General features: G+C 46.3%; 1 protein-coding gene across 2 annotated transcripts in view; it reads right to left on the bottom strand.

The window, feature by feature from the left end:
• MMP28 (matrix metallopeptidase 28) overlaps positions 1-6,361 on the bottom strand; it is a 33,489-nt gene extending 27,128 nt beyond the window's left edge. For both annotated transcript variants that reach the window (XM_003414353.4, XM_010594243.3), the window contains exon 1: positions 6,030-6,361. In XM_003414353.4, the coding sequence (XP_003414401.2) occupies positions 6,030-6,140 (111 nt within the window). In that variant the 5' untranslated portion in view covers positions 6,141-6,361. The remainder of the gene's footprint in view (positions 1-6,029) is intronic.
• Positions 6,362-18,455: the final 12,094 nt, after the last annotated feature.

Below are 18,455 nucleotides of genomic sequence, written 5' to 3'. Positions count from 1 at the left end.
TGTACACAGGGCACAGGAATGCATGCAGAGAGGTGGGAACACAGACACATTCAGACAGACACACATATACATGGCAGACGAGATGTACATGTACGCATGTATTTAAAGCTGTAAATTTCATCCTAAGTGCTGCTTAGCTGCAAACCACAGGAGTTGATATGATTTGCCTTCATCATTTTTCAGTTTCAAACATTTTCTAATATTCTTTGTGATTTCTTCATTGACTCATGGGTAATTTAGAAGTGTATTTCCAATTTTGGGGGATTTGATAGATATCTTTTTGTTGTTCCAATAAGTGGTTGTTGTTCCAACAATAAGTGTTGTTCCAACCACTAGTTGCGCAGTGGTGAAGAGCTTGGCTGCTAACCAAAAGGTCAGCAGTTGGAATCTACCAGCTGCTCCTTGGAAACCCTATGGAGCAGTTCTACTCTGTCCCATAGGGTCGCTATGAGTCGGAATCGACTCAATGGCACTGAGTTTGGTGTTTTCGTTTATTGTAGTTAATTCCTAATTTAATTCAGTGTCATCAGAGAATGTAATCTGTAAGACTTCAAATTTGGGAATGTATTGAGACTTATTTTATGGCACAGCATATGATCTGTCTTGGAAAATGATTCGTGTTCACTTGAAAAGAATGTGTATTCTAGAGTTCTTAAGTGTAGTTTTCTATATGTATCAGTTAAGATGGTTGATAGTGTTGTTCAAGTCTTCTAGATCCTTGCTGATTTTTTTGTCTACTTCTTCTATTCATTACTGAGAAAGGGGTGTTAAAATCTTCAATTACACAGTGACAAATGACCACATATTATATGCCTCCGTTTATATGAAATGTCCCAAATAAGCAAATATAGAGAGACAGAAAGTAGATAAGTTGTTGTTTAGGTTGCTTAGGTAAGCCGATATCAGGGGTTTGGGGGTAATAGCTAAAGAATATACTTTTATTATTATTGTTATTATGATTTAGATGAAGGTTTACAGAGCAAATCAGTTTCCCATTCAATGGGTGATACACAAATTGTTCCATGACATTGGTTGCAATCCCTGCAATGTGTCAGAACTCTCCCCATTACCATAATGAGTTTCCCATTTCCATTCCTCCTATTTCCTTGCCTCTTCCTGCCTCCTCATCTTTGTTTTTGGGCCAACGTTTCCTTTTTGGTCTCATATATATGATTGTTTAAGGGTGTTATTGCTTATTTTATAGGCTCGTCTGTTATTCGGTTGAAAGATGATCTCCAGGAGTAGCTTCAGTTCCAAGTTAGAAGGGTGTCTAAGGGCCATAGTCTAGGGGCTTCCTTCAGTCTCTCTCAGACCAGTAAGTCTGGTCTTTTTTATGAATTTGAATTTTGTTCTATATTTTTTCCCCACTCTAACCACGACCTTCTGTAGGGATCCCGGTCAGAGCGGTTGTAGTGGTAGCCGGGCACCATCTAGTTCTTAGGGTTTCTTTTTGAGGTGATGAAAAAGTTCTAAAACTGATTGTGGTTATGGTTGTACAACTCTGTGTATATATTAAAAACCATTGAATTGTATGATTTAAATGGGTGGATTATATTGTACATCTTAATAAAGCTATATAAAAAAATCTCCAACCAGGATTGAGGAGTTCTATTTCTACCTTTAGTTCTGTCACTTTTTGTTTCATGTGTTTTGAATCTCTGCAAACAAGCATACTTAGGCTTGTCATGTCTTTCTGTTGAATTTCCTTTTTGACTATTATGAAGTACCCCTTATATCTACAGTAATAATCTTTTTATTTTTGCCTATTTTGTTTGATATTAATATAGCTTTTATTTTTTATGCTAGCTTTCTTATGATTAGTTTTTGTGTGATAATTCTTTTTCCTCTTTTCTACCTTCCACCTTTTGTGCCTTTATATTTAAAGGTATCTTTTGTATACAGCATAGATTTGCTTTTTTATCTAGTCTGCCAATCTCTAGTTTTTAATTGGAGTGTTTATTCCATTTACATTTAATATGATAATATGTTTAGGTTTAAGTGTAACATCTTATTACTCACTTTCCACTTGTACTTCTGTTTTTTTGTTCCTCTTCTGCTCCTCTACTTTTGGATTAATCAAATTCTTTTGGGTTAATCAAATACTTTTACATGTAAAGGCCAACTTACAATGCTATGGTTTTACTTTAAGCATTCAGTTGTCTTTTAAGGAAATTATGACAAATGGAGGAAAAAAAAAGTGTTTAAATGTACTCCTTTTTAAGTTTCATAAAAGCAGGCCTTATTCTAGAAGTTGAGCAGTTCTGGAGGATGTTGGAATTTTGGACCAACCAGAATGAGAAAAAAAAAAACAAAACTTGTTAACATCCCAGGCATCCATCTGAAACCCCAGAAATGTCATGCTTTAGGAGTAAGGACCATGTTTTAGAGCAAGACCTACTTTTTTCTGCTCTCAATCCTTTAACAGCTACTCTCTGGCAAGCCTCACGTAGTCCTACCTACACACGCCAGGATAGACCTCAGCCAAGGACTTCGGGGAACCTTCTTCTGTGGAGATCGTCCTATGATGCACTGCTCCACAGATTCCAGCTGGTTCAGCATCTCTGATCTCAGACACCTCAGCACAGCAGGACTGCTTTGCTTGGAGTCTTAACTCCCTGCACTGCTTTCAAGGAAATGCCCCGGAGCATAGCGCTGGGGTGATTGTGGGGCTTACTTTGTAAGTTTCTCTTCTGTGGCAGATTGTATTTCCTTAAATGACCACAACAATCTCTCTCATTCCACATGTTCTTCTCACAATGTTACTTCAATACTCCTTCCACCAAAAGATAGGGTTTACGTTCCCTCCCTGTAAGCCTGGGTAGGGGCTTGTGACTACCTCAATCTATGGAGTACAGTGGAAGTGATGCTATATGACTTCTGAATCTAAGTCACACAAAAAAACTTCTGCCTGGTGGAATACTCATCCTCGGAACTCAGCCACCATGCTGTGAGGAAGACCAAGCTAGTCCATGTGGAGTGGCCAGGTGGAAAGGCCCACAGAGAAAAGAACTGAGGCCCCTAGTTGACAACCAGCATCAACTGCCAGATATGTGATAAACAGACTTTTGATGGTTTCAGCCCCAGACATTGCAGAGCAGAGATAAGCTGCCCTAATGTGCCCTATTCAAAATTCTGACCCACAGAATCTGTGAATATAATAAACGATTGTTTTACTTCACTAAGGTTTTGAGTCATTTGTAATGTAGCCACAGGAACCGCAACATCTTCTCTTAAGAGCTGCAGTCTGTGCTGCCTGTTGCCCAGTGCTGAGAACAATTGCCTTACATATTTTATCCTGTTATTGTTGTTTACAGTGGGAAAGCTAGTCACCAAGTGAGTTTGAACCTGAAGATGTGTTCTCTAAAATAGGATAAAGATTGATAATAACAACAACATTGATAGCAGCTGCCTTTTATAAACTGTTTTCTATGTACTAAGCACTCCGCTGAGCATTTTACATACATTACCTCCATTAAACTGCACAGCAATCTTGTGAGATAGGTATTATTACTCCCCATTTTACAGATTAAAAAAACTGAGATTCATAGGGGTTAAAAGATTTGCCCATGGTTTGAATACACATCTGTCTGACATCAAAGCCCATACAATGGACCACATACAGAAATACATACTGACAGACATACACATAAACACACACCAGTTTGTACGCATATACACAGGTGTGCATGCACGTACAGAGACATATATACACCCATTACATGTTTCCAGAGTTTTTTATGCTTTTAAGATATTCCTTGTCCTGAGATTTAAAAAAACCCTTCCCCCAATCATGTTAAATAGACTGAAAGAGACTCAATCTGCTAGATATTAAGTTTCCCAAGCACACCCCAAGATGAAATTCTGTCCATCTGGGGCCACTGCAGGCATGGGCGGCAGACACCCTCTCTTTTCCCCTGCCAAGGATTGCCTGGGACCCAGACTTGAGGGGGGGACTCTTAGCAAGACTTGGCTTGGTAGGCAGAAGCCTTCTCCTGGGGCCATGGGAACTCTGAACTGAATGTTGTAAGATCCCAAATCCAAAGAAACAAAGTAATTCCCTGAATGTCAAAAGCTGAGAGCACAGAGCAAGAGACCAGTGCTTAGCAGGGGAGAGAGTGGAGGAGTTGAGAGAGGATCCCCTTGTTGAAGCAGGGTCGTTTCCAAATATTCCAGAGTGATAATGGGAGCAGTCTGATGGAAGGAAGGGTGATTCAGAGAGTTTCAGAGAGGACCTTCCTCATTCTGGAAGTTTTCCAAATTCGGCATGATCCTTCAGATGACCTAGTGGAGTGGAGTGGAGGGAAAGATACTGAAAGAAGCTCTTGACTGGCACTTTTAGGGCAGGAATGAAGCTCTTTGGGAGCAAGAGTCTTAGGGCAGAGTCCTGGGCTGGGGAATTTGGAACTTGTTCACATCCTGTGATCGTTAAGGTTGGGTGTCAACTTGGCTGGGCCGTGATTCTCAGTGGTTTGGCAGTTATGATATTGTTTGGCAGTCATATAATGATGAGATTTGACATAATGTGATCACCTCCATGATTGGATCTGCTGTGAGTAGCCAATCAGTTGAAAAGGCGTTTCCTCGGGGGTGTGGCCTGCATCCAATATATATGGACTTTCTGGCACAGCTCCTTGGCTTTTGCTCTGCTCTGGATCTTCCATTCAGCTAATCAGCATCTGACCTCCAGTTCTTGGGACTTGGCTCAGCAGCCTGCGGTCTTACCTGCGATCAGCCCCTGCAGCTACGTGAGTCAGAAGAAGCCTCCAGTCTGACGCCTAACACCTGACCCAAGGACCTGGGACTTGCCAGTTTCTACAACTGCATGAGCCATTTCCTCGAGATAAAACTTTCTCTCTATACATATCGCATATATATACAGACTTCACAGGTTTTGCTTCTCTGGAGGACCCAGTCTAAGACATATCTCTTCTCCATAAAATAGCAGAGATTATTTTTAGCAGTCCTATTGCTGAAAAGAGGTAAGACCACAAATTGAGATGCTTCTTTGGGGAAGAAAGGAATGGTGATATTATTGTATTACTACCATCACCCTTATCTAGAAAACAGATCCCCCCCCAAAAAACAAAAATAAAACCCAAAACACCAAACCTGTTGCTGTCTGACTCGCAGTCACCCTATGTGTGTCAGAGTAGAACTGTGCCCACAAAGTTTTTAGTGGCTGATATTTTGGAAGTAGATCCCCATACCTCTTTCCCTGGGAGCTTCTGGGTGGATGGAAACCACCAACCTTCTGGTTAGCAGCCTAGCCCTTTGTGCCACCTGGAGACACTGACCCATCTCTACCTCACAAAAAGCTCCCCATGTGCAACCTAAAGGAAGCAGATGGGTCCAAAGGAGGAAAATGAAACAGAGAGTCTTTAAGGTTCACCTTCACCTCCCTGACCCCTTTCCTCAATTTCAGTCCTGAAATACTGTTTAAAGCTCCTTAAAGCAGCTCTTGAGAGTAACATTACTCTTGCGCAGTTTACAGATGAAGAAACTAGTGCTAAGTACTTAAGTGACTTGTCCAAGCTGGCCAGAAGCCTGGTCCAAAACCCAAGAGCACTTCTGTCTGCTTGCCGGGCCACTGAGTAGTGCCCTCTCCACCGCACCAATCTAGAGGCTTCCTTAGCGTCTGGTCTGACGCTCAGGGAGGTCTCAGGGGCATCCGATGAATGAGTGCCTAGTCTCCCCAGCTCAGACGGCGAAGGGCAATGGTTCCGTGCCAAACTCGGGTGGGGGGGTTCCCTCTCAGCTCTACCCTGTCCGTCCCGCCTTGTCGCTGCCCCCGCCCCCACCCTAGACAATCAAGGTGGATCTCCAAGGCCGTGTGGTCCCAGCCTTGCCTGGCCCAGGGGAGAATTCTGTCCCAGGGCCTTTGTGTGCAAGGAAATGTAAACGGCAAGAGGGCAAGGCGAGGGTAACGCACGCAGTTTGTCAGCTCAGGTGCGACGGTAGAGTGACTGCAAAGTTCTGGCGAGTCTCACTCAAGCACGCGGACCCCTCTCCACCCGCACACACCCAGGTACCTCCGCCTCTCTGAGCAACTCCTCGCCTCCCGGTTCCACCGGCTCCACTTCCAGGCCGCCCCACAGCAGAAGCTGCAGGACGCGCAGCAGGAGGCCGACGCGTGTGGACATTTCGCCGCGGTTCTTGGCGTGGGGCGCGGGGGCGCGGGAAGCTTCGTGCAGCTGCAGGCGCTCGGGGAACCCCTCTGGCGGTGAGCTGTGCCGGGGACCCCGGGAATGCGCCGGCTCTGCTCTTCCCCGGCGCTGAGAGCGCGCCCTCCTAGCAAGGTCTCTGGGTGCCGCCGGCGCCCGAGGACCGCGCGCTGGGCTGCTCCTCCTAGGCGCTTCTCCGCGAGCCGACCCGAGGTCGTCCAGCCGGGGAAGTGCCCCCGCGCCGCTCTGCCGGCCGGCGGACGGAGGGAGGGACAACCGAGGGAGGGGAGGAGGGGGCGGGAGCCCGGCTCTCCGGCCCCACCTACCCCGCCAGGCTGCTGGGACTCGCCACAGTCCTGGAACCTCTTCCATAGGCTGCACGGTCTCGCCCCGCGCCTGCCACCGCCCTGAGGATCGGTTCTTTGGCCCGCCACCTCCAGTTGATCCTGATCTCTCTGGGGAGGGCGTGGCAAGAAGGGTCCTCCGCTTTGTGATTGGGGCTACCGAAGACTTCGATGAAAAGGGTCGTTGACTGTTTCAGCAAGGCTGGAAGGGAGTTAGGCCCTGGGGTGTAAGAGGAGGCCTAGGCTGAGGTCAGAAGAAATGGGATTGAGCTCCAGATCCGCTGCTTGTTAGCCGTGTGAATTCCGGTTAGCCACCTGCTGGCTGTGTCCCCTCCCCGCCCCCCCTCCCCCAAGAAAAACGCGCTGCAGTCCAGTCCGACTCGTAGTGACCCTACAGGACAGGGTAGAACTGCCCCGTAGAGTTTCCAAGGAGCACCTGGTGGATTCAAACCGCTGACCTTCTGGTTAGCAGCCATAGCACTTCACCACCACACCATCAGTGTTTCTGCTGGCTGTGTAATCTTGGAAACATCACTCATCACCACCACACTACCAGTGTTTCTGCTGGCTGTGTAATCTTGGAAACATCACTCATCCTCTCCGAACCCATTTTCCTTATCAGTAAATGTTAAATAAGAATAAGATATCTTATTCTTATCGATAAATATGATATTTATATATATCATAAGAATACTGATATTATATGGTTGCAGCGAGGATTTAATGAGATAATAACGCCTGTAAATAAGCACAGTGCCTGTCTCAGTCTAGTGATCTAATGAATAGTAGCCTGCAGCTGTGTGACCTTTGGCAAAGGAGTTAACCGCTTTGAGGATCACTGTCTTCCTCAATAAAAGGAGGGCAAATGATATTTAGTACCCAGAGTTGCAGGACGATGAAAAGAAAGTGAATGTAACGTGCTTAACTTTGTATATCCCACACCGTCGTTGTAGGGGTCGAATGAAAAGATTTATGCGGAAGACTGTTAAACTCTTAGCAAAGTAAGCTGTTTTCGTCACCTGCCGTAGTAACTGCGAGCAGGCCGCTGTCTCTTTTCTAACCTCAGCTCGATAACCTGTAAAATGGAAATGCAACAATCACATCTATCTCTTGGAATTGTTGTGAGGATTAGGGAGGTTCATGTGTGTAAAAATAGTTCGGAATCTATAAAGTGCTAAAAGCACATGTAGGGCAGTGTTTTTGTCCTAAGACTCAGGGCCTCAGTAGCACACAGAATGATTTTGTGCTGTTTAGGAAAAGACGCCACCTCTGACCGAGAATTGGAAAAAGTCACCTTTTCGAGTAAATTTAGAAAAGGGCATTCCTTTGGGTGGACTAATTGGAAACAGGCCTCGCCCACCTACAAAACAACCAACCAATGAAAAAGGGAAGCCCACCGGGTGGGCCAATTAAAAACAGGGACTCTTCCGGGTGGACCAATTAAAAACAGGTGCTTCTTGGGCCGACCAATAAGAAAAAAGGCACCTTTCTTTCCAGCCGCCGGATACCTGTGTCAGGGCCCCTCTAAGGGTGTAAGATTGAGGGTGTATTTTTTTGTCCATCTAGGTGCCTTTCTGGGTGGGTGCTCTTATGCACTTCTGTAAGGAGCGTCCCTGCCTGGGAGGGCACCCCAGAGTTGGTGGACAAGGCCCAGCCCTCAGGGAACTTCAGTTCAGCTGGGGAGATTAGAAGGAACGTTCTCAGTTAAGGACAGAACAGACAGTGAAACTGCTGCAGATTCAAGCAAGGTCCTGTGGAGGGCCTGGGGGAAGGAGATTGTGAGGGGTTGTGGAGTAGGGTTACTAGATTTAGCAAATAAGAATTGTGGACACCCACTGAAATTTGAGGAAACCCTGCTGAAGTAGAGGTTAAGTGCTACGGCTGCTAACCAAAAGGTCAGCAGTTCACAATCCACCACGCGCTCCTTGGAAACTCTATGGGGCAGTTCTACTCTGTCCTATAGGGTCACTATGAGTCGGAATTGACTCGAGGGCAACGGGTAGTGAAAATTGAATACCAGATTAACAAGGGGTAATTTTTTAGTGTGGAACCCCTGAATGGTGCAAACAGCGAATTCACTGGGCTGCTAACTGAAAGGCTGGAGTTTGGACTCCACCCAGAGGCACCTCAGAATAAAGGCCTGATGATCTACTTCTGAAAAATCACCCACTGAAAACATTATGGAGCACAGCTCTACTGGGACACACATGGGGTTGCCATGAGTTGGAATCCACTCCACAGCCACTGGCGGTAAATTTTTTTAGTATATGCCATACAGTATTTGGGACATATTTTTTACTAAAATGTTATTCATTGTTAATTAACCTGAAATTCAAGTTTCACTGGGTGTATTATATTTTGTTTGGCAACCCTACAGTGGGGGAGGGGGGCATCAGAAGATTCCATGGTATATGGTGGCCTTGGCACATAGGTGGATTTTGACAGGTAAGATACAGCCCTGCTTTGGAGAAGGGAGCGCTGAGGAGCACCAGTTGATAAGGACACTGTGGGTCAAGCTGGAGTCAAATCCAGGTTTGTCAATTCTTTCTCCAGGGAGAATTTCTTCATTCCTTCTTCCAGCACAACCCAGGTTTCTCCATTCCAGCTCGGTCAAGACAGACTCGGCCATCCAGAGAGCTGACCCCATCTTTCTCTGCGTTCCAGGTTAGCTCTGGTCCCTGGCATCTTGCACACCGTCACCACTGCTGTATTTGAAAATCGACTTCTTTGCTTTTGTGTCCTTGGTTGAATTATTTTATCCCATTCTCATCCCCTGCCACCCTGTCCATTCTTGTGGTCACCTGGAAGTGCCATCCAGGGTTAGAAGTGCCGGCAAGAATTTATGCAGAACAGAGCTTTCTTTACCCACATCCACCCCAGGCTTCAACCACACCTTTACACATGATGACTTGTTTCCCAGGGAAGACAGCATTCTTCCATACTTAGAACCTGGTTAACAGTAGGCCTTGGTTCCCTTCTGCCTCCGAAGCTTACTCACAAGTTCAGAGCACCAAATTCTGTGATCTTCTTCAAGAATCTGGGGGCCTACTTAGCTCCACAACTGACTTGCAATATGTTTTTATTTTCTGGGACACATCCTGAGCCAAATCACTTTGGATGGAGTGGGGAAGGAAAGCAGCTTGCCATATGCATGCTGGTGGGGGTGGGGTGGGGAGGGTATGGAAGGAAGAAAGGAAGATGAGAAAGGCACTGTGGTTTATTGGAAAGACCCTCAGTCCACAGCAGGGGTATCAGGAGAGTGAGGGGAGGAGAATGGCTTTGGAGCTGGGATTCTCAAAACACAGCCCAAAGATCACCCACATCCAAAACAACACTGTGGTGACAAGCTCCTGTAGTGCTCCAACACCATTATTTCTTCCGCTGGTGGGTGTAGGGGTGAGGATGGGAATCGGGAGCTGGAACAAATCATAAAGATTAATACTTGGAGCTATTAACACACACCATGTATGTGCTGGAGCCCTCGTGCAGCAGTGGTTAAGAGCTTGGCTGTTAACCAGAAGGTCAGCAGTTCGAATTCATCAGCTGCTCCTTGGAAACCCTATGAGGCAGTTTTACTCTGTCCTATAGGGTTGCTATGAATTGGAATCGTCTCGACAGCAGCAGTTTTTGGTTTTGGTTACGTATGTGCTACGTGCTTTACTTAAATTATTTCACGGAAATCTGTGCAGCTCCCTCATTAGAAAGATGCTGTTATAAGTATCCTTGTTTAAAAAATGAGGAAACTGAAGCACAGAAAGATTATATCGTTATCCAAGGTCACAAATCCAGTAATGGCGGAGCCAGTATTCAAATCTGGAGGGTATAAATCCAGACCTTTCGCCCTGAAATACTACGCTATCTTGATTCAAATCAAATTTATAAAATGTGGTCCTTGGGCCACTTACATGAAATCACTTGGAGGAGCGTATTAAAAATTCAGATTCCTGAGCCTTACTCCACTCCTGCTGTTTTTGTTGCTAGCTTTTGTCAAATCAGCCCCCGGCTCATGATGACCCCACGCACAATGGGATCAGACTGCTGTGACTCACAGTTTCCACTGGCTGAATTTTCAGAAATAGATTGCCAGGCCTTTCTTCCCAGTCTAAGTCTGGAACCAGCAGAAGCACTGTTGAAATCTGTTTAGCATCATAGCAAAATACAAGCCTCCACTGACAGACAAGTCACATGAAGTGACTGGGCCAGATGAGGTGTATTGGCCAGAACTGAACCCAGGTGTCCTACGTGGAAGGTGAGAGTTCTACCTCTGAACCCTGCTCCACACCAGCTGAATCACTAAATACTAAATACCAATGTCCCAGATAATTCTAGGTTCTCCAAGGGTCTGCCTTTCTCCTTCCCTCCCTCCCAAGCTTGATTGACCCACCTCTCCTGGCATAGCCCTCCATGTCTCTTCAAAGAGAGCAGCTTCACCTCCTTACCCTTCACTGCACCAGGGCTGGGCCCAAATCCTCAGTACCTCCCCCACTCCCACCAACAGTGGACAGGAGTTCTATGGAACTCATGCCAGGGCCTGGGCAGGTCGCCTGCCCAGGAGAGTAACTGGCAGTTGCCCAGGCCACTCCTGCTGCTCTGACAGAAGGCAACAGCTGGCCAGGGAGTCATCTTCCTGCCCGGGACCCCTTGAATCAGGCAGGATATGTGAGCCTGGAAAAGGCCACTCTGGGCCTCAGTTTCTCTCTTTATAATATGAGGAACAATCAGCTTTGTCTCTGCCCCTTCCTCCTCCCCAGGAAGTATGCGAAACACAAAGTAGATGTTATCAGAAGAAATTCTGTGTTTCAGAGAAAGGCAGTCATGGAATGACCAACCCCAAAAAGCCACAATAACAGGAATAAAAAAAAAAAATTGCCGTCCATCAATTCTGACTTATAGCAAGACTATAGGACAGAGTAGAGCTGCCCCGTAGTGTTCCCAAGGAGAGGCTGGTGGATTTTGAACTGCTGACCTTTTGGTTAGCAGCCAAGCTTTTAACAGCTGCACCTCCAGGGCTCTAAGAGTCATAATGAGGACATTAAATCTGTTTAGGGGCGCAGAAGAGGGGGCTTTTCCCAGAATTGTGAGGACTTTAGCTGTGATAATTTGTGTTCATTATTGATCGTAGCCTCTGTGCAGTTTTAGCTGTGACTCAATTCCAGAAGCTTTGACTTTCTAGCAACTGCTTCTACCTCTGTAAGAGAAGTTTCCTCTCTCCAGCATGTATGTGCATGCATGTCTCATCCATATGGGTCACACTCACAAGTACACCTACCTATCTGCCTTCTGTACATATATACACATGTATTAAAAAAAAATGCTGTGGAGTGGATTCCGACGCATAGCAACCCTCTAGGACAGAGCAGAGCTGCTCCACAGGGTTTCTAACGAGCAACTGGTGGATTTGAATTGCCAGCCTCTTGGTTAGCAGCCATAGCTCTTGACTACTGTGCCACCAGAGCTCCAGTGACCCTACAGGGAGGAGTAAAACTGCCCCATAGATAGAGTTTCCAAGAAGTGGCTGGTAGATTCGAACTACTGACCTTTTAGTTAGCAGCCTGAGCTCTTAACCACTGTGCCACAGCAAGAAATTTGGGACAAAACAGACCTGGACTTGAGTTGTGACTTTTTCATTCTCTGTGTGACCGTTGCAAGTCAACTAACCTCTCTGAGTTTCTGCCATTTTAAAAACAGAAAAACCAACCATTCTGCCTATTTTTCTCCGATTTGCTATGGGGAGCAAGCTAGACAACAACAACAAAAAAAGACAATTAGTAACTGGTAAATGCTATAAATGCTGGCTATTGGGTGCACAGATACAGGCATCCACTCATATATTGTGCACACAGGTTCACAAACTCACATCCAGATGACATACACAAGCTTGCCCCAGGGCAATCACATGAGCACCTCCTTACCAGGCAAATGCTCAGAGCAGCCCCTTCCCCCCTAACCCTCATTACAGTTTTGCAGGGCGTCAGCCTCTTCTGTTTTGTTTTTTACTCACACCAGAACCCAAGGGACTTGCAAGGAGCACAATAAAACCTGGCCAATTTGGCGCTGTGCCCCACTTCCCTTCCACATAAAGGCTGTCTATCTGCCAGGCATCTGGCCTGAAAGGCTCGGCCAGGACCTGCTCAGCATCTGCTGCTTTGCTTAGAAGACGTGCTAACAGGAAAGTGTCTGGTTCCTTTCCACCCCAAACAGGAAGGGCCTGCCACTGTCGGATGACCCGGGTAGCCCGGTCATTTACAAGTAGCCTCTCCCTTCGGCAGAGCCTCAGAGAACCAGAGGCTTGCTATCTAGGAAGGCCAGAGGAGCATAGCTCCTGGGATGCCTCAGTGTGTGTGAGGGGGAAGCGGTGACCAGGGCCACATACTGCCTGTGGCACCTGACACAAAGTGGGCTGTCGTTCTTTCAGCAAACACTCACCGAGTGCTTACTCTGGGCCCCATGGGAAACACAGGGAAGTCCTAGATAAGATCTTGGAGCTTGAGTTTGCAGACAAGCCAGACAGACAAGTCATGCTCTCCTCCTCCCATTTATTTATCTATTTATTTATTAGATACGAGGTTGGTTTGTTTTCTTTCTTTTTTTTTTTTTTAGTGACCACCGTTTCAGGCACTGGACTACGTACTAGGGATTCAGAGATGAATTTTGCAACCCAACCAGAGAACAAATCAACCTCTAATCAGGTGCTCAAGCCTTGAATTATGTGGTGCAACTGTGAATTCCACAAGATTTTAAAAGAGGGAAAAGATCGTTGTGGTCAGGTTTTTCCTCTGGTCTGAGCAATAACCTCTCCCTGCTTCCACTTTTGCCCCAGGTCTACTTTCAAAACAACGGCCAGAGTAATCCTGGCAAAACAGGTTGGATCATGTAGGGCCTCTGCTCAAATGGCTCCCTCTAATAGTTTACTGGAGCCCTGGTGGCGCAGTGGTTAAGAGCTCAGGCTGCCAATCAAAAGGTCAGGAGTTTGAATCCACCAGCTGCTCCTTGGAAACCCTACGGGGCAGTACTACTCTGTCCTATAGGGTGGCTATGAGTTGAAATCATGAATCGACTCTGTCCTATAAAGTCACTATGAGTCAGATGGCAACAGGTTTTGTTTTTTAAATGGTTTACCTAGGAGCCCTGGTGGCGCAATGGTTAAGCGCTTGGCTGCTAATCAAAACGTCGGTGTTTCAAACTCATCAGTCCCTCTGAGGGAGAAAAGACCTGGTCATCTTCCTGTAAAAATTACAGCCTAGGAAACCCTATGAGGCAGTTCTCCTCTGCTCTGTAGGGTCCTTGGAATCTATTCCAGGGCACACAACAACAACAATGGTTCACCCGGGAATCTCTGGGTGTGGTAGAAAAGGTTAACGCACTTGACCTGCTAAGTAGGAAGTTCGAGTCTACCCAGAGGCAGGTCAGAAGAAAGTCTGGTGATCTTCTGCTGAAAAATCACGCATTGAATAACCCATGGAGCACAGTTCTATGCATGGGGTTGCTATGAGTCAAAATTGACTTGAGGGCAACTGGGTTTTAATGGTTTCCCCAGTTCTATGCATGAGGTTGCTATGAGTCAAAATTGACTTGAGGGCAACTGGGTTTTAATGGTTTCCCCACTGACTCTGAGTAAATTCACAGTCCTTACAATGTCTTACAAGGTCCTTCATCAATGGTGGAAGAAGGGGACAGAGGCAACCCAGAAATAATAGCAAGAAGGCTAACCAGCCACAGGCTGGAAGGACAATGGGAGGAGCGAGTTACTGGAACCCAGAAGCCAAGACCACCAGTGGAAGCTGGAACTGGAGAGAAGACAGCTGCTGCCTGCCATGCCCCCTGAGGCAGAGAACGGGAGAGAGAAAGGACCCCTACCCCTGCCCACTTCTCCCTTTCCTCTACTATCTCATTTCCCAGGCATCCCAGGAGCTGTGGTGCTCCTTCAGTCTTCACAGAAAACACAGGGTGGAGAGGTGAGCTGTGGGGACGGGGTGTGGGGCGGGGGAGGGCTGCTTGTAAATGACCTAAATGACCGGGCTACCCAGTCCTTAATTGGCCAATTCTTGCTGGAAGCTACCTGAGGAGACACGTCTTTGATACTGAAATGCAGGCTGAGCAGTCAGCTTCCCCTGTGAGGAAAAGAGGAATGGAACAGGGGCCAACAGGCCCAGTACCAAGAGATCTTCCCAGATATACATCCGGCTAAAGCTGCTATGCAAAATGTACCTGCTGTCTTCTTTAAAAATGCAGATTGAGGCCAGGATTGTGGGGGTAGAGGGAGGAAGATCATCTTGCAGCACAAAGAATGACTGGGTGAAAATTAAACGTTTGTTATAGGTAATACACTAAATGGAATGATCCCCAGGCAAAAGCCTGGAAGGAGTCCCTGGGTGGTGCAAATAATTCACACACTTGGCTGCAAACCAGAAGGTTGGAGTCCACCCAGAGGCACCTCAGAAAAAAGGTCCGGTGATCTACTTCCAAAAAATCAGCCATTGAAAACCCTATGAAGCACACTTCCACTCTGACACACATGGGGTCGTCATGGGTCTGAATCCACTCTATGGCAACTGGTTTAAAAGCCTGGAAGGTGAGGAGGGTACAGGAGACAATTTGTGAGTCAGTCTGTGGTAGAGAAGGACCCTTGGAAAGAAGCCCGAGAGCAGTGCAGACCTGGCAGAAGTTTTCTCTTTCAAGTTTGGGAGATCACCAGGTGACATTGAAAAAGACTGGCAGGCTTGGTCCAAAGGCCTGAATGTGAGGTCTGTTTCTGCCTGTAACTGGTTACGTGAAATTGGCTAAGAATTTCACCTCTTTGAGCCTCAATGTTCTCACCTACAAAATGTCGATAACAACAATACCTATTTCACAGGGCTGTCCAAAAGATAGTGGATATAGAAAACTTATAATGTCACTCCCTGGGTTAGACGCCTCAGAAATTCCTCAGCAGAGTATGCGAGGCTCTTCAGGCTCTGGTTTCTGCTTACTTGATTCACTCTGTTTATCACCATTCCCCACCCTTGCAACTCCTCAGATCAGCCAGACTGAGCCACTTGCTATTCCCAAGACTTTGCTGGAAACTCTGGTGGTGTAGTGGTTAAGTGCTACGGCTGCAAACCAAAGGGTCAGCAGTTCAAATCTGCCAGGCACTCCTTGAAAACTCTACGAGGCGGTTCTGCTCTGTCCTATAGGGTTGCTATGAGTTGGAATTAACTTGACCGCACTGAGTTTTGGGTTATAACTTTGCTGTCTGATCAGAGCATACTATTCTTGATATACACCCTCTGGCTAATTCCGGGAGCCTTGGTGGCACAGTGGTTGAGAGCTCGGCAGCTAACCGAAAGGTCAGCAGTTTGAATCCATCAGCTGCTTTTTGGAAACCCTTTTTTTTTTTTTTATAGAGCAGTTCTACTCTGTTCTACAGGATCGCTATGAGTCAGAATTGACTCGATGGCAATGTGATTGGTTTGTTTTGGGTTAATTCCTGCTCTCTCTCCAAAGCGCAGTTCAGGAGGCACTTCCTGCAGGAAGCCTTCCTTAACATCTCTCCACCCCTCATGTGGGTTAGATGCCCTTCCTCTGTGTTTCCAGAGTGCCCTCTGAACCCTCCAATCTTCACACGTCCAGTAGTTGACTAGAATCACAGGTTCGTACTGGCTCTATTATAAGACTGCAGTTTCTGGAGGGCAGGGGTTGTGCTTCCTATTTTCTCTATCTCCAGGATCTTCCACGGCTTGACACATACTAGACTTGAGGAGATAGCAGTTGAATGAAGTGTGAATGAATGGATGGAAGTACAAACTTAAGGAGTTAATGATGACAACACTTTCTGTATTTCCTTCTTTTAAAATATAACCCAGTTCTTAAAAGAACCATGAGCCCCCCCTCCCAAACCAATTCTCTCCTGCTATTGTATGTGCCCATCTCCTCCTCTGGGTTGCCTTGTTCTGTATAATGGTATACTAAATGGTTTTTAGTCTTGAAATAATTTCTATTCCTTTAACCTTGCTTGTTTAGACCTGCCTAGAAGGCTTTGTGACCTTCTTACCTAGAGTGGAGGGCACAATTACTGCTGGTATAACTTTTTTCTGAACTGAAGGCATTAATTCTGAACTTACCCCTCCACCTCCTCCCCAACTTGCCCCTCCTCCTGTTCCCTCTCGCTGTGAATGACACCACCATCTGCTCACTTGTCTAAGTGGGAAATCCAAAATTTATCCCAGATTCCTCTGTCTTGCCTAACTCCCTCCACCTGAATTGGTCCCCAGGTCTTGTCCAGTCTACAGACTCAAGTATCCCTAGGATCTCTTTACATACCTCAATTTCCATAGCTTTCAACGGCACTGGGTTTACTTAAGTTCAGGCCACTATGATCTTTTTACCAGAATTATTACATTGGCCATCTAATTGGTGTCCCTGCTTCTAGGCCCCTCTTATGGTAATGCATTCTTCATACTGCAGCCTGAAAATGCAAATCTGATCTTACTCTTCTCTTCTAAAATTCTCTTGTGAAGCGGGCTGTCTCATTACCAAACCAAAGAAACCAAACCCAGTGCCCTGGAGTCGATTGCGATTGCGACTCTTAGTGACCCTATAGGACAGAGTAGAACCGCCCCATAGAGTTGCTGTCTCATTAGGGGGAGAGAAATTGGGAGTGTGTAGCAAGGTGTATATGGGTTTTTGTGTGAGAGACTGAATTGATTTGTAAACTTTCACTTAAAGCACAATAAAAATTATTAAAAAAAAATTCTCTAGTGGGTGCCTTCAAAATCCTACTTTTCCAACTTCATCTCCTACCATTCTCTCCTTGAAGGTAAACTCCAAACACTTTGAATTACTTGTTCTACACTAGTCTGGAAAGTACTTTTCCCCGTTGCTCACTTGGTCAGCTTCTGCACGTTACCTAGGGTTTGGCTCAGATGTCACAACACCCTTTGGGAAAATGTCTCGCGCTTTCCGAGCTTTTTCACAGCCCCGTCTCTTACTCTAGAGTTTAGGGCACTCTAGGTGAAGAAAGCCCTGGGGATCTACTTCTATGAAGATTACAGCCGAGAAAGCCCTATGGAGCAGTTTTACTCTGTAACACACGGGGTTGACGTGAGTTGAAATCGACTCCACGGCAGCGGGTTTGATTTTGTTTGTGGTAGGCGGTACGACATGACGGTTAAGCCCACAGCAATGGTGTCGGGCTCCCAGGGTTCGAATTCCACTTTGGCCATTTACTAGCTGTACGACCTAGGGCAAGTGATTGTTTTCTCACCTGTAACATGGGACTAGCATTTCATTAGTCTGCTGTGAGAATTAAATGAGATGATGGAAGGCGCCTGACAATTAGAGTTAGTTATTATTATAGCGCTGGAAACTGAAGCTTGCGCCCCCCTCCCCCCGCATTTCTCAGGGTCATGCATTGTGTGTGATTTTGTTTTAATGCAGACTTTTGTTTCGGTATCACCTTGTAATCTTTTTTTTTTTTCCTCTGACAAGGCTTTTACAACAAATCGGGAGAGGGTACGGTTCCCAAGCTCGTCACGACTCAAAGTCCCAGAGCTCGTCGACTCCGAACGCCCCCAGGTGGCTCAAGCTCTCTGCAGCAAAAGCAGAGCGAACTAGGTCATACCATTAAAAATTTTCGTGGGAGAAAGGTCTTTCCTAACCACTAGCCTGTTTTTATAAGGTGCCTCCTCTGTCGCTGCCTAACTTCGAACTCTATCGGACCTAATGAAGTGAAAAATAGAATCGTAATTCGGACGGAGTGAGTAGGCTCGGCTTCCTCCCCCATCCTAATAGCCGCATTGGTATTTTCTCTTCTCAATTCCCTCTCAATAATGGTACCGTTCGCGAAGGGGAGAACACAGAGAGATTATGATGTCTCCAGGGTTCGGAGGCTGATCCTGATATATAGATCACCCCTCCTGGGCTGGAGCTGTGGTACCGCCCGCTGCCCTCTGATTGGCTGTCGAGGCCCCGC

This window comes from Loxodonta africana, chromosome 18 (assembly GCF_030014295.1).
Source record: "Loxodonta africana isolate mLoxAfr1 chromosome 18, mLoxAfr1.hap2, whole genome shotgun sequence".
NCBI classification, from domain to species: Eukaryota; Metazoa; Chordata; class Mammalia; order Proboscidea; family Elephantidae; genus Loxodonta; species Loxodonta africana.
Note: the sequence above shows the minus strand (reverse complement) of the source record. Positions and strands in the feature narration are given on the sequence as shown.